At 53.7% G+C, this 21,080-nt stretch overlaps 2 protein-coding genes across 2 annotated transcripts; one reads left to right on the top strand and one right to left on the bottom strand.

Moving 5' to 3' along the window:
- Positions 1–1,999: 1,999 nt before the first annotated feature.
- On the top strand, positions 2,000–7,062 carry LOC121091855 (dual oxidase maturation factor 1-like). Its single transcript, XM_040602098.1, has 6 exons — positions 2,000–2,146; positions 3,013–3,070; positions 4,038–4,172; positions 4,322–4,535; positions 5,796–6,007; positions 6,854–7,062. Exons 1-6 carry the CDS (start codon positions 2,000–2,002, stop codon positions 7,060–7,062), a joined length of 975 nt encoding a protein of 324 aa, XP_040458032.1.
- Positions 7,063–7,975: 913 nt separating this feature from the next.
- On the bottom strand, positions 7,976–14,307 carry DUOXA2 (dual oxidase maturation factor 2). The gene is made up of 6 exons (XM_040602411.1): positions 14,146–14,307; positions 13,943–14,000; positions 11,486–11,620; positions 11,091–11,304; positions 9,702–9,916; positions 7,976–9,267 (listed from the first exon to the last, which is right to left on the bottom strand). The coding sequence occupies exons 1-6, from the start codon at positions 14,290–14,292 to the stop codon at positions 9,068–9,070; spliced, it is 969 nt and encodes a 322-aa protein (XP_040458345.1). The 5' UTR covers positions 14,293–14,307; the 3' UTR covers positions 7,976–9,067.
- Positions 14,308–21,080: the final 6,773 nt, after the last annotated feature.

Consider the following 21,080-nt stretch of genomic DNA (forward strand, 5'->3'; position numbering starts at 1 on the left):
AGATATGAAACCCAGCTCGCTGGGCAGTGTAGTGTGCAGCAACACCTTCCCCTTCTCTCAAAATCTTTAAGTAATTTCTAAGCAGAGTTGGAAAAATAGATCATTCTTGCAAATATATTTAGAGCCAAACTGTGGCCACAGCACCATGAGTCTCTTGGCTATGCTGGGTGGAAACTGGCCAGAGGGGATCCCTCCATCCTTCTTCCTGTCCCTCCTTTCAAGCTGCTCCATCATGGGCGATTCAGCTGTTGCAAAGAATCCTGGGCTGCATCCAAGTGCTGGGATGGGATGCTAGATGGGCTCCATTGCCACAAAACTCCAGCCTGACCCCAGGTGCAGCATCCTCCATGCCAGGGGCTGGTACAGAGGGGCGATGGGGACAGCCAATGGGGCAGGGTGACACAGACACCATGTCTATCCCACTGGCACTGATGGATCAGGCAGAAATCTTCTGAGTGAAGGGAGCTCTCCTGGGGCTCCTGGGCCATCCCCAAAACTGTGTCCCTGCCCAGGCATGTCCCCACGCCTTGCCCGCCTTGGTTCCCGGCACTGTGAGAGATGGTGGCTGATCCAACATTTCAACGTTTGGTGGCTGCTTGCTTGTGCAAGAGGTGGTGGGTGCTGCCCTCCTCGGCCCCACCTCCCTCAGGCGACCTGGATGGGGTGACTCACCCCTAATCACCCTGTCCATCGCTTGCAGGCCAGTGAGGCAGAAGCTGCCCAATAGAAGAGGGCTGCCCATGTGAGGGCAGGGTGCTGATGGAAGGGAGGGTGGGGGTGGGGTGGTGCAGCACCCTGAGCACAAGGCTGCGAGCCCCTGGAGAGCACTAATGAGTCCCCAGACCTGTTCCTTGGAAACGTCTGATGAACTACATGCCTTTACTGCCTGAAGAAATACCCAGAAAATTAAAAAGAGAGGGGAAAACACCTCAAGGTGTCTGGAGGACTTCTGGAGGAGTGCCAGAGGGGGCACGATCCAGCCACTTCTGGAGGCGGGCACAGTAAAAAAGGCTGTGAGAAACACAGCCGTGACACACTGAGCTGGCTTCTTACCCACAGCCCTGGCAGGCAGCGCAGGCAGGCAGCCAGCACGGGCAGGGAGGCAGTGCTGGCAGGCAGCAGCACCCCGGAGCACACTGCAGCTTCCTTTGTGCAGCCGACAACCCTTGGGCTCGCCCGTGGCAGAGGTAGGCTTGGTGCAGGGAAGGGGGCACAGGTGTTTCTGCAGCCGCTGCTGGGACAGTCCCCACTCCCAGGGGGTGCTGAGCACCCCTCTCCTAGCAGGGAGGTGCGTTGGCCGAGTGCCGTGGCAAAGAACACAGCTGGCTTCATGAGCAGCATCCCATCCCCTGTGCCACACCGTTGCCTCCAGCTGGGCTCTGGGCCGGAGGTGGGCAGGTGGTGACTGGCACCCTGCTGCCAGGGAGAGGTGGTTTCCCTGCCCCTCTGGGCTATTCCTCAGGCCATGAGGAGTCCCCCTGTCCATGGCTCAGCGAGGAGCAGCCCGATGGGGCGCAGCCTGCGCTTGTGCAATGGCTCGCTGAGCACCCTGAGCACAACGCCTGCAAGCAGGAGCCAGGCTGTTGGATCAAGAGCTGAACTGGGGAGGGTGGGACCACATGCAAGAGACCAGGGGTTGAAAACAGGCAGAAGAGGGGACTGAGGCCCAGCGATGTCTGTATGTCGTGCTGTCCCATCTTGGGGACAATCTGAGCATTGCAGCAGATGCCTCAGTGACTCCAAACCTGCTTTGCTTTGGGATGTACCCGGGGGAGATGGAAGGTTCCCGTGGGAGATGCCTGAGCATACACCCCACTGCAGGCCTGCAGTGTACATGGGCACTGGGGATGCACACACAGCCATGCCTGGGACAAGCAGCGTGCTGGCAAACGGGCAGGAGGTGGCTCTGTGGAGAAGGCTGGATGGGGTGGAATTCTGGAGGTCATTTTCTCCCCAATGTCTCTCTGGGTGCTGATCTCCAGCCCTCCCAGACAGCAGGATGACACTGTGGAATGGCTCCTTCCCCTTCTACCCTGGCACCAATGCGTGCTTCCCCTTCGACACCACCCAGGCTGTCATCATCTCCGTCTTCCTCTCCATGTTGGCCACTTTCATCATCATCCTGCCGGGGATCCGGGGCAGAGAGGTAAGTGGAGGGGCAGGGGGAGCTCAGCCTTCTGGTCCCTGCCCTGTGCATCCCATGTGCCTCCTCTTTCCCAGCCTCAAAGACTGTGGAGCAAGCATGCCCACAGGTTCCTGGCCAGGGCTCTGAGAGCCCAACCAGCCTGTACCCCTGTGCTGGAGACACCAAAATCCACCATCCCAAATTTACAAGATGCCCAGATTTGAGCTTGGCTCAGTTTCTCTGTGAGCAAGCCCAAGTCATTTCACAGGAGTGGAAAAACAGGGTGAGGCTCAAAGACCTCGCTCCACCTTCCCTGAAACCCCAGCAGCAGAAGGAAGTGTGCACTGTGCATGCCCCAGCATGGCTCGTGGGGCTTGTGTGGCCAACAAACCCTGCTGCCATCCCACCACTCTCACGTCTGTTGCGTGCTTGGCTTTGCAGAGGGGCTGGCCAAGAGGCGTCTCCCCCCCAGGGGACACACTGTGAACCCCTGGCTGCTTTTGTCTCCAGCTGTGGCCAGCTGCCAACATGTCCAAGTCCAAACATGTGAGGTTTGAACAAATGTGGAAATCCCAGCTCAGGACTATTAAAGGAGTGTCTCCATCCTCCTTCCCAGAAAGGGGATGCCACAGCTTTTCCAAATGGGCTGTTCTAACCTTCTTGGGGTGCCCAGATTTCCCTGCTCTGTATCCCACTCCACTGCAGGGATGCCCCAGACACACGTGCCCCCTGTGCCACCCACCCCCAGACCCATGGCGTGACTCCCCGGGGGAAGGACAGGCCCGTTTCTCACCAGCTGGCATTTCTAAATGACATGCTTGCTGCTGAGGTCCCCACTGTCAAAATCTGACTAAGGCCTGTTCCCTGCCTCTGCTAACCCCTTGCAGCGGCTCTTCTGGTTCCTGCGGGTAGTGATGGGCCTCTTTGTGGGAGCCGTGATCATCAGTGAGTACTGGGGTCCTGGGGGGGAAGCTCAAGGATGCCCAAAACACAGGGAATGGAGGAGCAAGACAGGTGAGGGTGAACAGAGCAGTGAGCATCAAGTCCAGCCCACAGGATGGATTTATGGGGAAGACCAACACCTATCTGTCTGGGACCAGACTCCAGCAAGTGGTGGGAGATGCAAGCACCCATCTGTCTCCTCTTTGAAGACTGGTGGTTGTATGTGCAGACTACCTCCAGGGCAGTCGCCGAAAGCCCACTGCCAACTCCTAGGAGACTCAGACAAATTGGCAGATGCTTAGATGGGGACCAGTGCCCGGACAGTGCCCACACATCAGCCCCATTGTCTCTAGGGCTAGGGACTGGGATGGGTCTGGGAAGAAAACAACCTGAGTGGGGCTGTGTAAGGGCCCTTTCTGAGAAGGGGCTTCGTTCATTGTCTGGGTGCCAGGCTGCAGAGTAATTGTACCTTAAAATGTAGTAAGGAAACAACTAACACTAAACGCGGCTCTCTGAGCTCACCTGCACATCAGTTCCATGCACACCTGCCCGCAATGAGGGGTGTGCCCAAGGCCTCCCACAGCTTAAGTATTGGGGAAGAAGAGACCTTCTTAGAGGGGTATGGAGGGGGTAAGTGATTTGGTGGGGTTTGAACTGGCTACAAAGGTACTTTGCTGCTTGTAGGCACATTCTGGGGCAGAATGTGGGTGGATAAGTGATTGTATATAACCAGCACTTATGTATGCAGTAAGTGATCTCACTTGGGGTCTGTGTCTTTGTATGCCACAGGGCTGTCAGGGTTTGTGTTGGGGAAAGGCATGCAAGGCTTCTGCTCCTTGGGGCTCACAACCCAGGCCTTGCTGTTGGGAGAGGGTAGATGGTGCTCAGGCCACAGTAACTGTTGTGGCAGGTGCTTTCAGCTCTAAATGTCTTGCTGCCAGGCTATGACTAACCTTTGAAGTCTTCACAGCCGTACAGTTCACCAGGGACTGGGAGACCGGCTGGGTGACAGCGAACACCTCCTACAAGTCCTTCAGCCATGCCCTGGTGAATGTGGACATTGGGCTGCACATTGGCCTGGCGGGGGTGAATATCACACTGGTGGGTGAGTGCATATCACAACAGGAGATGGTGTATGAGTTTGGCAGCTGTACACCTGATTACTGGGGCTGTGGGCCCTCGTGTCCCCACATCAGGAAGTATTGGAGCTGCCTCCAAGGCTGAGAAAGGTCCTTAATCTTCATCATTTGGCAGGAAACCCAGTGAATCAGGTCAATGAGACCATCAGCTACAATGAGCACTTTGCCTGGAGCTTTGACGCAGACTATGACCACAGCTACAGCAAAGGGCTGGAGAGGGGGCTGCCCAGCCCCATCCTCTACGTGGCAGAGAAGTTCACCACGCAAAGCCCCTGCAACATGCACAGGCCATACCACACCTCTGGCCACTACGCATCCCTCATGTTGTGGTAAGTTAGAGCAAAAGGTCAGCCCTATCTCTACTCAGCAGGGAGATGGAAAGAACCAGGTAGAGCAGAGGGAGCTTGGTGGAGCCACCTCTTCATTCTAAGGCTGTGCCAAAGCCTTGGCTGGTCTCTGGCACCTGCCCTTCTGCAGAACCAGGGATGTTGATGCTTCCCAGCCTGCCTATCTCCCCTGAGTCCTCTTCAGTGTCCTCTGCCCTGATCTGCAAAATTGCAGTTGGTGAAAAATGATTCTTCGTTTAAAGAAAAGCAGATGCAGCTGTGTGGGGCTTCTGGTGCAAAGTCCTCTCCCAAGCAAGATGCAGAGCCCCGATAAGACCACCTGGGGGGGTTCCTGTTGCATGCCCAAGAGAGCATGAGACCTGCTGGTGGGGAGCAAGAGGGACCGTCAAGAAGGTGCTCAGAGTCTGTCTTGTCGTGTAAAGCTGAGAGCCCTTGTGCATGTTATGATGGTGGAGTCTCAGAGCATCCCCACGTGTCTCAGGCCATCGGAAACGCAGTGCAGGCAAGAGTGAGTCTTGCAATTCTGCCTGTGGATGTAGGCTCCAGGTCCCTGCCCACATGTCTGTTTTTTCTTTTGGGGGAAAATAACTAGCCTTGTCCAAACTTTTCTGCTATTGAGAAGGAGTATTTTAAGGCAGGGATATTGATGTAAACTTATTTTCCATTATTGTTCTTGGAATCAGAAAAGTTTGTGTGGCCTGCCTCCCCAGTGAGCTAAAGCCACCCCCGCACACAGGGCAGGGCGGGCAGCTGGGCTCACTGAAGCTGCTGAGTCAGATGTGGGCATGGCTGGTTATGCAGTTCTCCAAAGGTCTCCTTTGTTGTCATTCTCCCTTTGAACAGGTGGGAACTGCCTGGGGGCAGCCAGTTGTGGACTACAAGAGTCAGACAGAGTTCATTTGCAGGACCTCCGGAGGTTTCTACTCCAGCCCCCTGCCCAGAGCAAGGCTGATGTCAAAGCCATATCAAGGTGCCTGGGGCTTCATGAAGTTCAACACTGAATGTCCCCTGGCATGGAGATCCCTTTCCACCGCTGTAGGATTTGTCCCACAGCTCCACCGTTCAGGCAGTTACAGAATCATTTGCGATGGGAGGGACCTCCTTAGACCAGCCTGTCCAGCCCACCTGCTCAAGTAAGGCCAGCTAAAGCAGGTTGCCCAGGGCTGTACCCCTCCACTGGGACGTGGAGAGGTGACCTTGAGAAGAAGCTCCAAGCATGATGCTTTCCTCGGTCCTTTGCAGGCTGGCCTTTTGCACATGGCTCATTTCCATCCTGTTGTTCTCCATGCCCATCCTGCTCTATGGTGGATACATGCTCCTGCTCACTGCTGTGCTGATGCTCTTCTCGCTGCTCTTCTTCACTGCAAGGAGCACCCCAAAGTGCCCCATCCAGTTTGGCCCAGCTTCCTTGAAAACAGACTATGGTGGATCCTTTTGGCTGACATTAGCAACAGGTGAGTTTGCTCCTGGGGCAAACACCAGCCTCCATCCCCACACTGATGATGCTCAGTGATGCCCCAACAGGGCCTCATCCCTTCTGTGTCTATGGCTTATCACAGAAAATGATATTTATTTTTTTTAAACAATGTACATTAATTTAGGATAGCATCATTGGCACTGGGGGGAAAAAAGAGCTGATCAGCCAGGAGATCCAAACAGCCAAAGTTATCTGGGGGGGATGTGTGTCCAGAGGAGTTCCATGAAAGTCAAGAATTGCAGAGTCGGGGAAAGATGTGCTCTGGAAGGACCCTTGGGGGTCTCTCTCCCAGCCCTTGCCCAAAGCAAGGCTAACCTCAAAGCCACAGACACCTTGCTTAGTCTGGTGGTGGATGGCCCCATGGCTAGAGATCCCCTCTGCCTTTCAGGACCTTCTGCACAGCTCTCCCACTCATGGGCAGCAATTATTTCCTTTTATCAAATTGGAATTTCCCATGTTACAATTGTGCACCTCTGAGAAGAGACTGGCTCTTACTCAGTAGCAGAAGACCACAATTAGGTGCCCCCTGAATACTCCTATTTTTCAGGCTAAACAAGCCCAGCTCCTCCAGCCTTTCCCTGTACATTGTGGGCTCCAACCCCAATTCTCTTGGCCATCTACCCCAGTTCATTGACTTCTCTTTTGTACTGGGGGAGCCCAAACTGATGCAAGAGTGCAGATATGGAGAGGGAAATAACACCTTCCTTTGACCTCCCAGTGGTGCCATGAGCAGTTGGCCTCCAGCACCAGATCTGGATCTCAATGGGGCTGTGACACAGCGGGGCAGAGGAGCTAATGTGTCTCCCCGTGCTGTGCATTGCAGGGCTACTGTGCCTGCTGCTGGGGCTGGCCATCATCATCCTGAACTCTGTGCAGCCAGAGAAGCTGAAGCTTGTCTTTAACCTGGGCAAGGGAGAAGAAGAGGAGGTGTGGGACAAGTCCTACCTGCCAGCTGAGCCCAGTTCCTCTGCGCAGGACATGCTGATGGTCCCCCTGGGTGAGCTTTGTGAGGTGACAGCCACCCAGCTGTAAGGCACTGGGTGCAGGCAGGGCAAAGCCTGAGGCCACCCCTCCCGAATTCACGCTGTGAACGGCAAGGGAAGAAATCTTCCACCTGCAGACCTCCTTGCAGGCAGCCCCCATGACACAGCCAGCCCCTGCTGGCCTGACCCCCTTTTCTGCATGAGATACAATGTGTGAAGGGGTCTCTGTGTCCCCTATCATGTCATTGCCACTGCTCAGTTGGCCCCATGCAGGGTCCACTGCAGAAATCCTGGCGGTCCTGTGCTTGCTAGGAAGTGGGCAAGGCATGCAGAGACTTGGTGTCTGTGCTTCAAACCAATCAATTCTTTTTATGTTTTGTTTATTGAGGTTTGTGCCCCTGTATGTCTGATGGAACAGGCCAAAGCTTTTCTTCTGGTGAGAATACTGTTGGAGGGAGGAATCCTAAAAGCAGGAGATGAGGCTGCAGACTGCCAGATGTGGTGGCAGAAAGAATGGTAAAACCCCAGCCTCCTGTGCTTTTGGGGCATGGGATCTGTCCCACACCAGCCCTGATAACTTGTTGTTGGTTGTAGCATCTTCCCGTGATGCCTCCAGACCTGGCATGTCTGGATGCAAGACTCAAGAAAGGATCTTCCTTTTTTTGAGGGAGTTTTGTTTGTTTAATCTTATGGCTTTTGTCCTGCTGCTCTACTAATTAAAGTCCTTTTGAAGCTGTCCTACATCCTTACAGTGTGCTGCTCCCAGTGACAAGGGTTTCTCAGTGGCTCACCTTGAAATATGCCAGCAAGCCTTGTCCTTCCTTGGGGCCACCTCTGCCAGGGCAACTTGCCATGGGAAAGGTGCTGTTGCTGGGGGCTCACAAGTAGTCACCTGCAGCTATGCCCCACAGCCCCCTCTTAAGAAACCAGCCCCCAAAAGTGCCCAGAGTGTTTCAAAGGAACAGGTTTTTAGTGAAGTTTTATTGAAAATAATAATTCTTGTGCATAACAAATCACACTAGTGCAACATAAATATAATGTGAAAGAAGTAACTTAATAGCGAGGGTCTTGCCTTGGAAAGAAGAGTCAAAATACTGCAATTATGTCCTTTACAATTAATTGGACTGAAGCTGCCCAGGTCTCCAGCATTCAGGTATGGCAATCTCCTTGTGCCAGGCTGTAGAGACTTCATCAGGCCAGTGGGTTTGGTGCCAGAGCCCACGTTTTGTTTGTAATAACACAACTCAATGTACTTAATTTCTCACCTTGGCTGGGTCAAAAGCCTGGCCTAGGGCTTGCATTTCATGGTGAGCTCAGCTCGCCCAAGCGTGCTCTGGCTGGATGGGGGTAACTTCATTCTTCCCTCTGCTTCCTTTCTTGTGGCATCTCTTTGGCCCATGCCAGGGTAGAAGTCTTATCTAGTAAAGCCCAAGTCTGAAAGTGAAAATAGTCACATCACATCCCCTACAGCAAATGTCACTGCATGTTTAGTCAGTCTTTACTGCTGGTGCAGTCTTTTTGCTCTAGCTCATGCAGCACCTAGCCTGATCGAGCCTGGCTCTGTGCCTGGCTTTCCTAGGTGCACCTAAAGGTCTACACTAAACATCAGTGCTTGGGAAAGAAATGAGTGGGTTTAGTCACTGGCTTTTGGAGTTGCAGGTGCTCCCCATAGGACATCTTACAGGTGAGCTCAGTTTCTGTCATGAGAACTGGCCATCAGAGGCTCAGGGTGGCAAGCTGTGCCAGGGCATGGAGCAGGAAGGGCATCTCTGTGGCAGAGATCCCCAGGTGACTGTGCAGCTCAGGTTGCTGGAGCTGCGAGCTGCTGTGGTTGCAGCCTGCCAGCTCCCTGCAAAGCCTGCGCTTTTCCAGAGAGCATGGTTAGGGAGACACAGCCTGCAAAGGTACTCCTCAGCAAGTACCCATCCCAACGTGGACTCGTGCACTCTTCAAAGGCAGTTGGATAGGGAAATGGTTCTCTGGGGACATCAAGAAGGGTTTGTGCTCTGCCCTTTCAGATCCACCTTCAGGGAAGGAGTGGGAATAACTTCTTTCTAGACACTGTTTGGGTTGAGTTTTGAGGGCTGAGATGGAGGCAATCCTTTGCTCACAAAATGAGGATTGACATACACTTCAATCATTTCCTGGTACTCCTCTGATTTGTCCTCATGGAGATCAAAGAAATTTTTCAGCAGGTCCAAGTTGAAGTAGTGCACTGTGACAACAGTGATCCCAGCCACAAAACAGAGCAAGCCTGGAAGACAAAGTGCTCTCTGAGAGCGTTCCTGTAAACACCAGCACACTTCCCACCCACCTCCTCTGATGGCCTCCTGCCAGGGGACAAGACCTTCTTTTATGGAAGATGGCCTTCTAATAATGTATGAGGTGGCTTCAGCTGCTGTGCCGAGCATCTTAAAACCCAGGCAAGTGATCCCCATCTCTCCTTGCATTATTGCACCTCAGGGACTAAAAAACCCTTCATCACCCCTGAGATGAGGATGGTGTCCCCTCTTCTGCCAGCCCTTTCCACGTCTCTGCCAGGATCTGCTTTGCCAAGGCACAGGCTGGGGCTATGGTGGGCTGCACTCCCCAAGCTCTCTCACCTCCATTTCCGAGGGGAAAGCACTGGGACTCTTGCACACCCAGAGGGACAAGGTGGCGTGTCCTGGTGCAGCTTGGTGCCCTTACCAGTTGCTAGCGTGATCCAGAAAGATCCCCCATAGCCTATGTGCAGGGTTGCAGTCCCAAACTGGATCGGGCACATCAGGGAATTCCTCGCAGTGGAGAACGAGAGCAAGGAAAAGATCATGAAGGCTGCTGTGGCCAGGAGCATGTAGCCTCCGTAGACTAGAACGGGCATGGCAAAGAGCATATTTGAGATGAGCCAAGTGCAAAAGGCCACCCTGGAGGCAAGAGAAGACCCACAGATGAGTTGTGCAATTGTCACAGACTAGGATGCTCTATGTGAGGATTTCCATGTGGGAGGAAGAACATGGGCTCACACAAGGCCAAGCAGCTCTGTGGGCAGGCTGGAGTGATCCCTAGCTTTGCAGGCTGAGCAAGCAGATGTGCAATGCTCACGCTCTACATCCAGAAGGCAGAAGCCCAGATTTCCTCTTCCCATTGCTCAGCCCACAGACTGAACCAGCCTCAAGGAGGCCATGAAAGCCCACTCAGTGTATCTAGACAATCTCAGCTCCCTGCCCTTCCATGTGTGGGGCAGTGCAGAACCCAGAGAGTGGCACAGGACTGGGATAACTGGAAAAGCAGGCATAAGTCATTGGCAGCAGCTCTGGACTTGGCTGAGCTGGGTGACAGGGGGAATGCTTCAGCCACGGGCCAGGAGTTCTCACTCCATGGCATTGCCAAGCCCCTTTCCTAGTTCCTGCATCCCTGCTATCAAACCCAGAGCAGGGGGAACAGCACTGCAATGGTCTTTGCTCTCCACAGCCCATGGTAGAGGGGACCATCTCCTGACAGCTGGGGACCAGCTCTCCCTCAGCTCAAGTGAGCAGCAACGTGTTGCTGCTCAGCAGATCCTACTAAAGAATCATAGAATCATTCAGGTTGGAAAAGACCTAATCAAGTCCAGCCATTAACCTAGCACTGCCAAGTCCACCACCAAGCCATATGACCCCGTAATAACAACATCATCAGCTTTCCCTCAGCTGGTCCCACTCCCAGACACTAAATACCCTCCCCGATAGGGATGAGAGAGTTCTGCACACACCCATGGGTGTCTCTGGGCCATTGAGGACAGCAGCTCTGACTCCATGGGGGTGGACCCCTGCCATCATCATGACACTATGGCAAGGATCTGCACCACGTTCCTCTCTCCTGTGCCCAGCCCTGGTGGAGCTGACCAGCAGAGAGAACCAGAACCTCCTATCTGCTCACCCCAAAGTGCCTACGTGGCCACCGGTTTGACCTCAGACCTTGCAGAGGCCCCTCCATGCACAGAACTTTCCTCCTGGCAGCACGCAATCACCATTCATCTTGGAGTACTAGGGACAGGGCAGCAGAGCCCTTCCCACATCCTTGCATCTCCCCTGCCTGCGCAAGCAGAGAAAGACTCACCAGAGAGTGGCTGATGCATAGTGGCTGGAGATGCGGTACTGCCTGTGCATGTTGCAGGGGCTTTGCGTGGTGAACTTCTCTGCCACGTAGAGGATGGGGCTGGGCAGCCCCCTCTCCAGCCCTTTGCTGTAGCTGTGGTCATAGTCTGCGTCAAAGCTCCAGGCAAAGTGCTCATTGTAGCTGATGGTCTCATTGACCTGATTCACTGGGTTTCCTGCCGGAGGGAGAAGACTGAGGTCCCACTGTGTCCCAGCAGCCTGTGTGCTGCCAGCCAGGTGCAGAGGCACCCCAGGGACAGCAGGGTCCCAGGAACACCCACACAGACCATGGCCACCCACAGAGCACTTGGAGACCTTCTGGGGCCATGGCTGCTCTAGAGGGGACATCAGACTCACCCATGAGTGTGATATTCACCCCCACCAGGCCAATGTGCAGCCCAACATCCACGTTCACCAGGGCATGGCTGAAGGACTTGTAGGAGGTGTTTGCTGTTACCCAGCCGGTCTCCCAGTCCCCTGTGAACTGGACAACTGCCAGGAAAAGTAAAGCTGGGATTAAAGAGGGACTGGTCTCAGGCTTTGCTGTGCTCAAGGCTGGGACCATGAACAGCAGCATTCACACCGTGGCACCGCAAGGGAGGGTAAGGAGGGCAGGAGAGCTGACTCAGCCACCAGGATGTGCCTCAACCAGCTCCCACACCCTGGTGGAGCTCATGTCCTCCCTTCACTGCGCACCCACTCCCTTGATCCAGGAGCAGTGGAGCTAGGATCCCCAGGGATGAGCCCCATGACCTGATTCCTCCTTGAACATCCTCTCCAGAACTTCCTTGCAAGCTCCCCACCACGGCGAGCACCACAGTCCTTGGGGACAGGGCTCAAAACCAAGCCTCTTCATCGACCTCGGGAACAGGAGTGAGTTTTATTCCAAATATTAAGCTCCCTAGATCACACTTTTAGTGATTAGTGAAGATCACTGTCATATGGAGGTGGTGGAGAGGGGTGGCTAGTGCTATCACAGCTCTGACAGCCATTTCAGCTGGGGGGGGGGAAGAAAAATTTGAAGCATCTCTGGTATATAATTTTTTTTGGAACAAAGTATTCTTTTCTGAAACACTGTTGCTTTGTGGTGGGCTTAATTTTCCAGTATTGAAATGATCTGAAAGTGAAGGTGATTATTTAATCTCAGGCTGAACAAGAAAACCTGCCCCAAAATAAGTTCAGCTGCTGAAACAAATTGTGAAGGCACTGATCCAGTAGCAGCTCTGCAGGAATGTTTTCTAGCTGCAGGGTTGAATGTGCCCTGCTGCCACCAGACAGAAACCCTGATGCTGGTTTTGAAACAACTAATTCCTCCTGTGTGCCCAAGCAGCACCTGGCTGCATCCTTGTAATGAGTGTGGTGCTGGACGGCTCTCCAGGGCTGAGCTGGTTAAGGCTGTGGAGCAAGCCCTGACCTCCACCCCTCTGCCACCTCCAGCCTGACACCATGTTCCCAGGTGGCTCTGGTGGCATCTCCCAGCACCAGGTGGAGGGTGGCCACTGCATGCTGGACTGGCCCATGTGTTGGCCAGCAGATCCCCACAGCTGGTCACAGCCTGGCTATCTAGTTCTATTGGGGTTGCGTCATTTAGGTTGTGCTTCATCATCCCTCTTCAAGCAGTCTTGTAATCTGCTCTGTCCTTCACAGCAGGAGAGTTTTCTTGATTTAGGGTCAGGGCTGGTTTCTCTCCCCATCTGGCATCTTCTGTCCCCTCAGTACACCTTTCTCTTGTCCCCTCAGTACACCTTTCTCTTACACATCCTGTTGCCCTGTCAGAGTTGGAAATCCCACAGCCTAGTTCCCACCACCAGTCCTATTTATTACAGAAGATTCCCTGGCTTCTGCTAAATCAAATCCCCTCCATTTCCTCCTGCCTTGCTCCTTGGAAGGTCTTTACCCCCTGGTCCCAGCCTCTGCCCTGTCTGTGTTTTGTTTTGACCTGCTCTCTCCACATCACCACAAGGCTCCTCTCCTTCTCCAAATGTGCCTGGCCACACTTTGAACTGTTCAGCCATGCTCCCTCAGCAGCAGGCATCTTGGGAGGGCTTGCACGGTGTGAGAAAATAATGGAAGATTGGCAAGGATGATTGTAAACACATTCAGGTCACTGCAGCTAATTGTTTAGCCTTGTGCTAACTTGTGTTCTACCTGTGACAAGTAGAATGTCTGTGGTTAAATAACATAGCCCTGTGATAGACTCAGAGGCACCCAATCAAGCATGCTTGAGATTCCTGCCCTGCTATGGGAAAGATCCAAGCACGGTGGTAAACTGTGCCTTCGTGAATCCCTGAGGCAGGAAAACAGCAGGTTCAGCGATGCTCTAGCATGGACTGAGCTCAGCCGTGCCTGTGTCCCCGCTTGTGTGCCTCTGCCCAGGTGCCGCTTTGGGGATCCCCCGGTTCATGAGATAACAAAAATAAACTTACTCTTCACATTTCATCTGTGGTTTTGGGTTGTTCCTGTGTCCTGCCTGTGCCGGCTCACATACATGGTCAGAGCAACACAGGGCTGTGCAGCCCACCAGAGCTGGGGCTGTCTGACCTGGTGCAGCTACTGCCAGCAAAGCTCCCTCTTGATTCAGAAATGACAACGGGCACCTCCAGGGGCTCTCATTGCCCGTGGCAGGGATGGGAAAGCCCTTCAGAGAGGCTGTGTGACTGCTTTGCAGAGCAGAGCTGGGGTAGGATAGACCCTGCAACCAGCCTCTACCAGGCCACAGCTGTGATCACCAGCTCGCATTTCCCAGAAGCGGACCCTACCCCAGGGTTTAATCCTGCCCCCGGACCCACCCTCAGAGGGCTGTGCAGCACTTACCGATGATCACCACTCCTATGAGGAGACTGAGGAGAACTCTGAGAATCCAATATAGCCTCTGCAGGGAAAGAGGTGGGACATCAGGCAGGGAGGAACAGCCCCAGCTGTCCTGCCTCACCCTGAACCAGCCAGGAGTGCCACAGCATCCAAAGCATGGGGGGAGGGCAGATGCTTATCCCCAGGGAGCGGGGTCACACACCCACCGCCCGTCCACGGATGCCCGGGATGATAAGCAGGAAGCTGCAAGCGAATGTTAGGAAGACCACAATCACTATGATGGCGCTGATGTCAAACACGAAGGCCTTCCTCTGCTGTGGGTAGAAGGGGTAACTGCCATCAAAGACAGTCATCCTGTACCTCCAGGAGCCTGTGGGAGAGAGGCGGTCACAGTGGGTCCCTGCCTGCAATGAATGTCCTGCCTGGCTCCCTCAAGCCTATGGTGCTCAGCTCCAGCTCAGCTCTGGAATAACCAGCTGCCGGAGGTCACCTCAAAACTCCCCAGAGGGACAAGGAAACATGATGCTGCAAGGGAACAGGCAGGGTGAAAAACTCCCCAGCAAACACACCACCCAAAAGTCCTTGGTGAAGGAGAGGAGGTGCCTGGGGCAGGACTTCCACCAGCCCAGAGGAATTGTGGCAGCACAGGGAACCACAAGCTGCAGTCCTGCTGCAGCCTGAGGACCAGCCCAAGCACAGAAACCTGTTGAGCAGCTCCTCCCTAGACAGAGATGACACTTTCCCTCCAGCAGATGCAGCTGGGGCTTTCCACTTTGTGGCGTGTGGCTAGAGCAAGTCCATGAGCAGAGCCACCACTGACAGATGCAGCTTACTTCCAAAATGGCAAGGAACCACTGAGAACTGTTCCTGCGCTTGGTCCAGAGGGGCCAGAAGTAACCCCTAGAGCTGGGATGTGGGTCCAAGGGGCACACGAACATCAGGAGCACATCTCAAGGCTAAAGGAAACTGACTTACATGAGACAATGAAGCGTGTAATTCCCTTCAACAGCTTTGAATCCCCTCTGACACTTTAGTTCTAGCACTTACTGAGCTTCCCCCATTCCTGGGTTAGATCTTTTCTACCAAAACTGATTACATGCTTAGTTCTTTTATTTTGCCTATTTAATAACATCTCTGCACGTAACTACCCTGGGAAGTCTAAAGTCAGAGAATGCCAGAGCTTATATGACTCATGACCAAAGACAATTTTATTCTGTCCCTGCCTGGAGGATTTGATTTTATTTTAATTTTCTGAAAACAGTGTTAATCATATTTTTAGGTAAGATCCAATCCAGAGCAATTCAGCCACAAAAAAGTGGGTTCCAAATCCCTAGAAGTGGGTGGGAGTAGAGGAATGAAGCCAGTGGGTTAATTAACATTGATAATATGCAGCTGTGGGCTTGCCTCAGCGGCAGTGGGTTGATGGACGTGGATGATGTGCAGGTGTAGCTTGTTCCCACTAAGTAGTTAAGTACCTCCAAGGACTGTGGGAGAGGTGGCTGGATGGAGGGGGAGTGGGGTGGTCTGACCTCTGGAGGAAGGACAAACAGCAGGGGGACAGTAGAATCTGACCGACGGTAAAAGCCTTATTACAGCTAATAGCTTGGTTGTGCTGCAACAGAGGGTGCCCCGTGTGAGGCTCGAGCTCAGGGCCTTCCGATTATGAGACTGAGTGTAACGAGCGGCATCAGGTGGGGATTACAGTAAGTATCATAAAACAGTTTACCTGGACAGCTGAAGTCACTTTTCAGTCTGTAAAGCAGTATTTGGTTTCAGAGTAGTTCTCTGTCCAGCAGCCCAGATCGTTGCAGCAGTTTAACAGACCCTGGGTTTTTACAACTGACCTAGGCCTGACCTTGCCCCAGTGCTCTGCTCCAGGCTAACAGAGCTATCTTGTGTACTTACGGTCTTGTCTGCGGCTATTTCCCTGGAAAGCCAAACTAGAGAAGGGCAGTCCTCGAGCACCACTCCTGCTGTGATTACCTGGCAAGCAGCAGCTGTGGTGGATTCCCAGTGCTACAGTGTCAGACTGAAGTCCAGCTGTGGGATCCCCAGCCCAGCAAGTGTGCCCACAAAACAGTATGAGCAGCTGTAAGAGAAGAGATAAGCTGTAAGAGAGCAGTTTAACCTGGGTCAAGTTAAATCTTGGTTGCTTGAATTCCACTCAAACTTAAGTTTTATTATGTCTTTGCCCAAACTCATATGAGACATTGAGGGAAGGAACGATTTCCAAGTCTGTATTCACTGAAACGCAGCTCTTCACAGCTTAATACAGGTCAACAATACATAACAATTGCAGACCCAGAACATAACGTGGAAAATGTTGCCCTGTTAAATCTAAATTTAATTTTCAAACAGTATCAAGGGATGTTTGCATTTCCTTTACATTTTGCAGTGCCTGGGGATAGTTTTATAGAGAATTTCCAGGGAAGCAACTCTTTCTGTCGCTGTCCATCCCATCTTTCTCACTTGATTACCCTGTGCAGAAGACCAGCTCCTTGGCATTTTTTCAGCTTTGAAGTGGAAAACTGGTGCCTGCAGCTCAGGGCAGGAGAAACTGAAGTCGTTGCACCTTGGAAAGCACCCTCCATGCAGAAGCAAGGCTGTGGCACTAGAGCCCCTGTGGTTTCCTCTGTCACAGTGTATGGAGAGGGAAAAGACTAGAGACATCTTCAAGGAAGGATCAGTAATTTAGAAGTGGTCAACTTGTCTTTTGTTTAAAATATTTTGGACTGGCAGGGGAGAAAGGCAAAGGAGGTAGAAAGCTTGCCCAAACCCCAGCAGTTTCTCCTTACAGCAGACCCCATTTTCCTGCCCTGGAATGAATCGAGCTGGAAAGGACCTTTCCGAAGTGCCCAGTCACCCCCCCCCCCACCCCCCCCACCCCACCCCGCAGAGCCAAGAGCGCTCCTGGACGGGGTTGCTCAGGGCCGCGGGTCGGTATTTCCCATTGAAATAGGAGAAATCCTGTCCCCTGGAAACTGAGTGATCAGACCCGCAATTCGGGGCGGGGGGGGGGGGGGGGTGACGACGGACTTCTTGCATTTTCCAGCCCCTGTGAAAGGGTCAAATCGGGATAGGAAAAACCATCAGGTTAACGCAACATGGGGATACATCCTCTCATCTCCTGTCCTGTCCTCCCCACCCTCCCCTAGCCGGGCCCCCCCAAGCCGGGAGGGCTGCTCCCCGGGGCGCTTCGGGGTGAGGGGGGGGCAGCCCCTTCCTACCTGCCTGCGGAGGGACCCAGGCGGCATCGGCCGCACCGCGCTGTTCTTATAGGCAGCGGCGGGCGCGGAGCCCCGAGTAAACCGGCCCGCCCCGCTACTGCTACCGCGCCCGCCCCGCCGCGCCGCCCTGCCCCGCCGCGCTGCCCACTCGCCGCCCCGCCGTACAGGTGAGCGCCGCGGCCGGGGCTGGTGGTCTGGGGGGTCGGTGCCCCGCGCGTCCCTTGCCTCCCCGCTGCGGGGCTCGGCGCCGGGGCCGCTGCTACCTGCGGGAGTCGGGCTGCGCGCGGTGTCGCTGGTGGAGAGGGCTGCGGGTCGTGCCGCTGCTGTCTCCTGCTTGGGGGACAAGCTGGGCTGGGGTCGTGTGGGGGGGGCGCGTGTGGAAGTGGGCGGGCCACGCGTTTCTTTCCCGGCTGGTGGAGGGGGGGGATGAGGCCATGTGTGCTCCCATCTGCGTGGGAGCCGGGGTGCTCTGGGGACAGCGCACAGCATGAGATGGGGGTACACCTCCTCATCCGCATGGGGGACCAAGGGCCAGGGCCGCTTGTGTCCCCGCCTGCTTGGGACACACACCTGCAGGAGGTGCTGGAAGGTTGGGGCCAGCATGGAGGGCTGGGAGGGTCTGGGTCTTGTGTGAGGACAGGGTAGGATGGTCACGTGTGTCCTCACCTGTGGGTGCTATGGAACCATGCACATCCCCACCTGTGAGGGAGCGGGGCCACAGGAAACAGTGGATTGGGAATATGCATGTCTCTGCCTGCCATGGGTACAGGACTTCGTGGGGACAGGCAGGGACTCCTTATGTCCCACCAGGGGAGGGAGTCCCTGCTGTGCACCATCATGGCACTGGGGCATCTGGCCCCAGGGTTGTCCCCAGGTGAAAAGCTGGAGACACTGCTGGTCCCTGTGTGCATGCTGTCCATACTGCGTGCACAGGTTTAGGATTCTCTGGATGGCATCCAAGGCTGGGGAGATGCAGCCTATTCTGGAACCCCGGAGCTGGCTGGCTGGTGGGAGGAGGTAGCAGCCCCCCCATCTGCCCCACCAGCCCTGCAGAGCTAGACATAAGCAGTGACTAACAAGAACCATAGGGATCAGGCTCCAGGCTTCTTGAATGTCTTGAAACTGCTCTTCTCTACCTGTATGGTCGCACCAAGTTCTGCAGTGGGGCTGCTGCTCTCCCAGGATGCTGACGTGTCCCACAGTCCCGGTTGACAAGTGGCTCTGGGAAGAGGTCAGGAGATATTTGGGGGCTGAAGCTCTAACTTCAGGGGAAACACAGCTGCTGAGATCAGGTGGAGTGGGAGATCCTTGCTTTGGGGGAAGCCATGTGTTTGCATTCTCTGCAGCAAGGTTTTTGGAGGGGTGTGAAACTCCAAGCCTTAACAGGACACAGGATCCTCTCTGATGGGAGAAGACAAGGCTGGGGAAGGAGGTACTTCATTTCACTAGGTGCAGAGGGAGGGAATGACTTTCCAAAGGTGGCACAGGGAATTTGTGGAAAAGCAGAGTCTGGAGGGCTCATCAGATCACACAATATTTCTGAAAAGCTTGACAAGCCTGTGGAGCTAACCCAGACTTGCAAAGCTTTCCTGCAGCAAGCTGCACCATGGGATTCCAAGGTCAGTCAAACTTCATTATGTCAAGGAACCCCCGGGTGGTTTGCAAGATTTTGGAGGCAGATGTGAGAGCAGGGGGCTCTCTTCTTTTTCTTTATGGAAAAGCCTGCAAGTGGTCCTCAACACATGGGAGAGCACACGGGGGAGTGTGAAGCTGGAACTCTCAGCTGAAGCGTGGAAAAGGAGTTTGTGGGACAGCCGAGTGCCACTAATGAGATGCCCATCTTCCTTGGGCATGAGGTCCCTAGACCAGGTCTGCATGTTCCTCCTCTTGAGTGCAACCTGAGGACTGCTGTGACTCAGCCTTGCCTGTAGGGAGTTCTCAGCAATAGTTGGAGGCTTCACAGGCAGGGGAGACATGGTGCCAACATCTCCTCACACCTTTGCAGACCAAGTTCTGTCAGGGAGAGCTGCCAGGGGAAGGGAATGGCTATTGAGATTTGGTTGGGGAAGACAAGATGCTGACGTGCCCAGTAACTTGTAGGAAGACGTAAAGGCAGAGTAGAGGCTTGGAAGAGAAGTTCCATGTTGTTAGGAAAGACCCTCAGAAGTCTGTGGTCCAACCTACTGCTCGGAGTAAGACCACCACAGTCACTGTATCACACTGGCTGTAGACAAGGCAGGAAAGCCTCCAGAGACACCCCCCTGCTCCCCCCAGTCTCGGGCTGACTAGGCAATAAGTGAGTTTTCAGTGCTGGGCCATGGAGAGATTAAAAGTGCATGAGAACTGCCATGTTATCTCATGGCTTGGGTGTCATGAATCCTGATTTAGGATCCTGCCGGCTATTCCAATTTGTCACAAATGAGTGATTTAAGTCATGTAAAGAATCACCATCAGAGGTATTAGCAAAAGTGTTTTTAATATGATGTTGTACAAGTGTTGACTTAACAAGGTTTGATGGCAACATTCACTCTATTACTTACTGCATGGAAGAAACATACAAAGGCAAATCAAATTAGAATCAAGCTAGAATGATTTATGCAGACACCAGAGATGCAAAAGGGTAACAGGGACCCTCCCATCGAGTCACAGGGTTCAGAGTGAGCTCCCTTGCTTCCTAAACTCCTGATGGAGCTTAGATGTGGCTAGGTCCAGTCTTAGCGTCAGACTTGGACAATGGTTTATGTCTAATGGAATTAGCTACATGGATTTCATTAGTACTGATTCAGCATGCTATCAGTCAGCTGCAGAGGTTCTGTTGCGAATAAGGGCTCTCTCCACCTTGGGTAAGAAAGGATCTCTTAGTCTGGGGTAAGGAAGCCCAAACTGGGAGAGGCATCCCAGAGCAAGGGGAGGGTCGCCGGCATGCAGTCCAGTTGAATTTAGAGAGAATTGGAATTGGATTGATCCAAAGATCTGTCATCGGCAAAAGGTCTCTGCCTCGAAGAGCAACCTTGAGAGGTGTCCCAGCCCAAGGGGAGATCACTGCCACACAGCCATGCTGCTGAGCAGAGAGAGCTCAAAGGTGACTTACTTAGGCTGCTGTATTTATGGGATAAAGTGGTTGGCTCCTAGTCAAATTGCACACAATCGGGAAGGGATGCATGGGGCTCCTTGTACCCACAGCTTGCTTTGTTGCTTGATAAATTAGTTTGGGAAAAAACACCGGCTATTCATGTGTTGATCGTATGATTCGTGTTCCAAGCTCATATGCACCAGTGCTCTCTGGGTCACTCTGCTCCTTTGTGGATTTCCTGAAGGAGTTCTTGGCCCAGCTACAGCTCAGGCCTTTATCTCCCTTGGAGCCTGTGCCCCCTGTTAAGGGGTCAGGTGCATCCATCATGTTGGGTCAAGAGCAATTCCCATAGCGGCGGAAATGGGAGGTTTGCTCAGTGACAGAATGAATTTTAAAACACATTTTGTGCTAGAGCCCTGCAAGAACACCGAAGGGCAAGGAGGAAACATGCTGTGCTGTGACTGTGGGTAATGTGCTCTGAGCCTTGGCTTTGCCTCGTGTTTCCTGGGTGACTTTGGTAAATCTGCTGCAGCAGGTTCAGGTCTCAGCTCTAGATGGGGGTTACAACTCTGTACATTTTGATATAGCAGGAGGTAACTGACCCGGCTGTGTCTATGGAGACTCTCTTCCTACAGTGTGGGAGGTCGTGGGGACCTCTGCACACAAACCACACCTGCTGCAGGTTGCTCAGGGTGTCTCCAGCCATGCAGCCCTCCACGTTGGTTTCAGCAGGGAACAGGCTGTTTCCATGGGAGAGCTTTCTGGCAGCAGTCCCCCGTGGTGATGGTCCTGGCAGAGGTCTTAGCCATCTCCATGCTTCACCCATTGGCCAGACTTCTGT

Source organism: Falco naumanni, chromosome 7 (genome assembly GCF_017639655.2).
Source record: "Falco naumanni isolate bFalNau1 chromosome 7, bFalNau1.pat, whole genome shotgun sequence".
In the NCBI taxonomy this organism is placed as follows: domain Eukaryota; kingdom Metazoa; phylum Chordata; class Aves; order Falconiformes; family Falconidae; genus Falco; species Falco naumanni.

Excerpts from the sequence above, each read along its gene's own strand:
- LOC121091855 (XM_040602098.1), top strand. The coding sequence starts at position 2,000 with ATGACACTGTGGAATGGCTCCTTCCCCTTCTACCCTGGCACCAATGCG. Across the intron at positions 2,147-3,012 it reads CGGGGATCCGGGGCAGAGAG|CGGCTCTTCTGGTTCCTGCG; the intron begins GTAAGTGGAGGG and ends AACCCCTTGCAG. Across the intron at positions 4,173-4,321 it reads GGTGAATATCACACTGGTGG|GAAACCCAGTGAATCAGGTC; the intron begins GTGAGTGCATAT and ends ATCATTTGGCAG.
- DUOXA2 (XM_040602411.1), bottom strand. The coding sequence starts at position 14,292 with ATGACTGTCTTTGATGGCAGTTACCCCTTCTACCCACAGCAGAGGAAG. Across the intron at positions 14,001-14,145 it reads CGGGCATCCGTGGACGGGCG|AGGCTATATTGGATTCTCAG; the intron begins GTGGGTGTGTGA and ends CTTTCCCTGCAG. Across the intron at positions 11,305-11,485 it reads GGTGAATATCACACTCATGG|GAAACCCAGTGAATCAGGTC; the intron begins GTGAGTCTGATG and ends TCCCTCCGGCAG.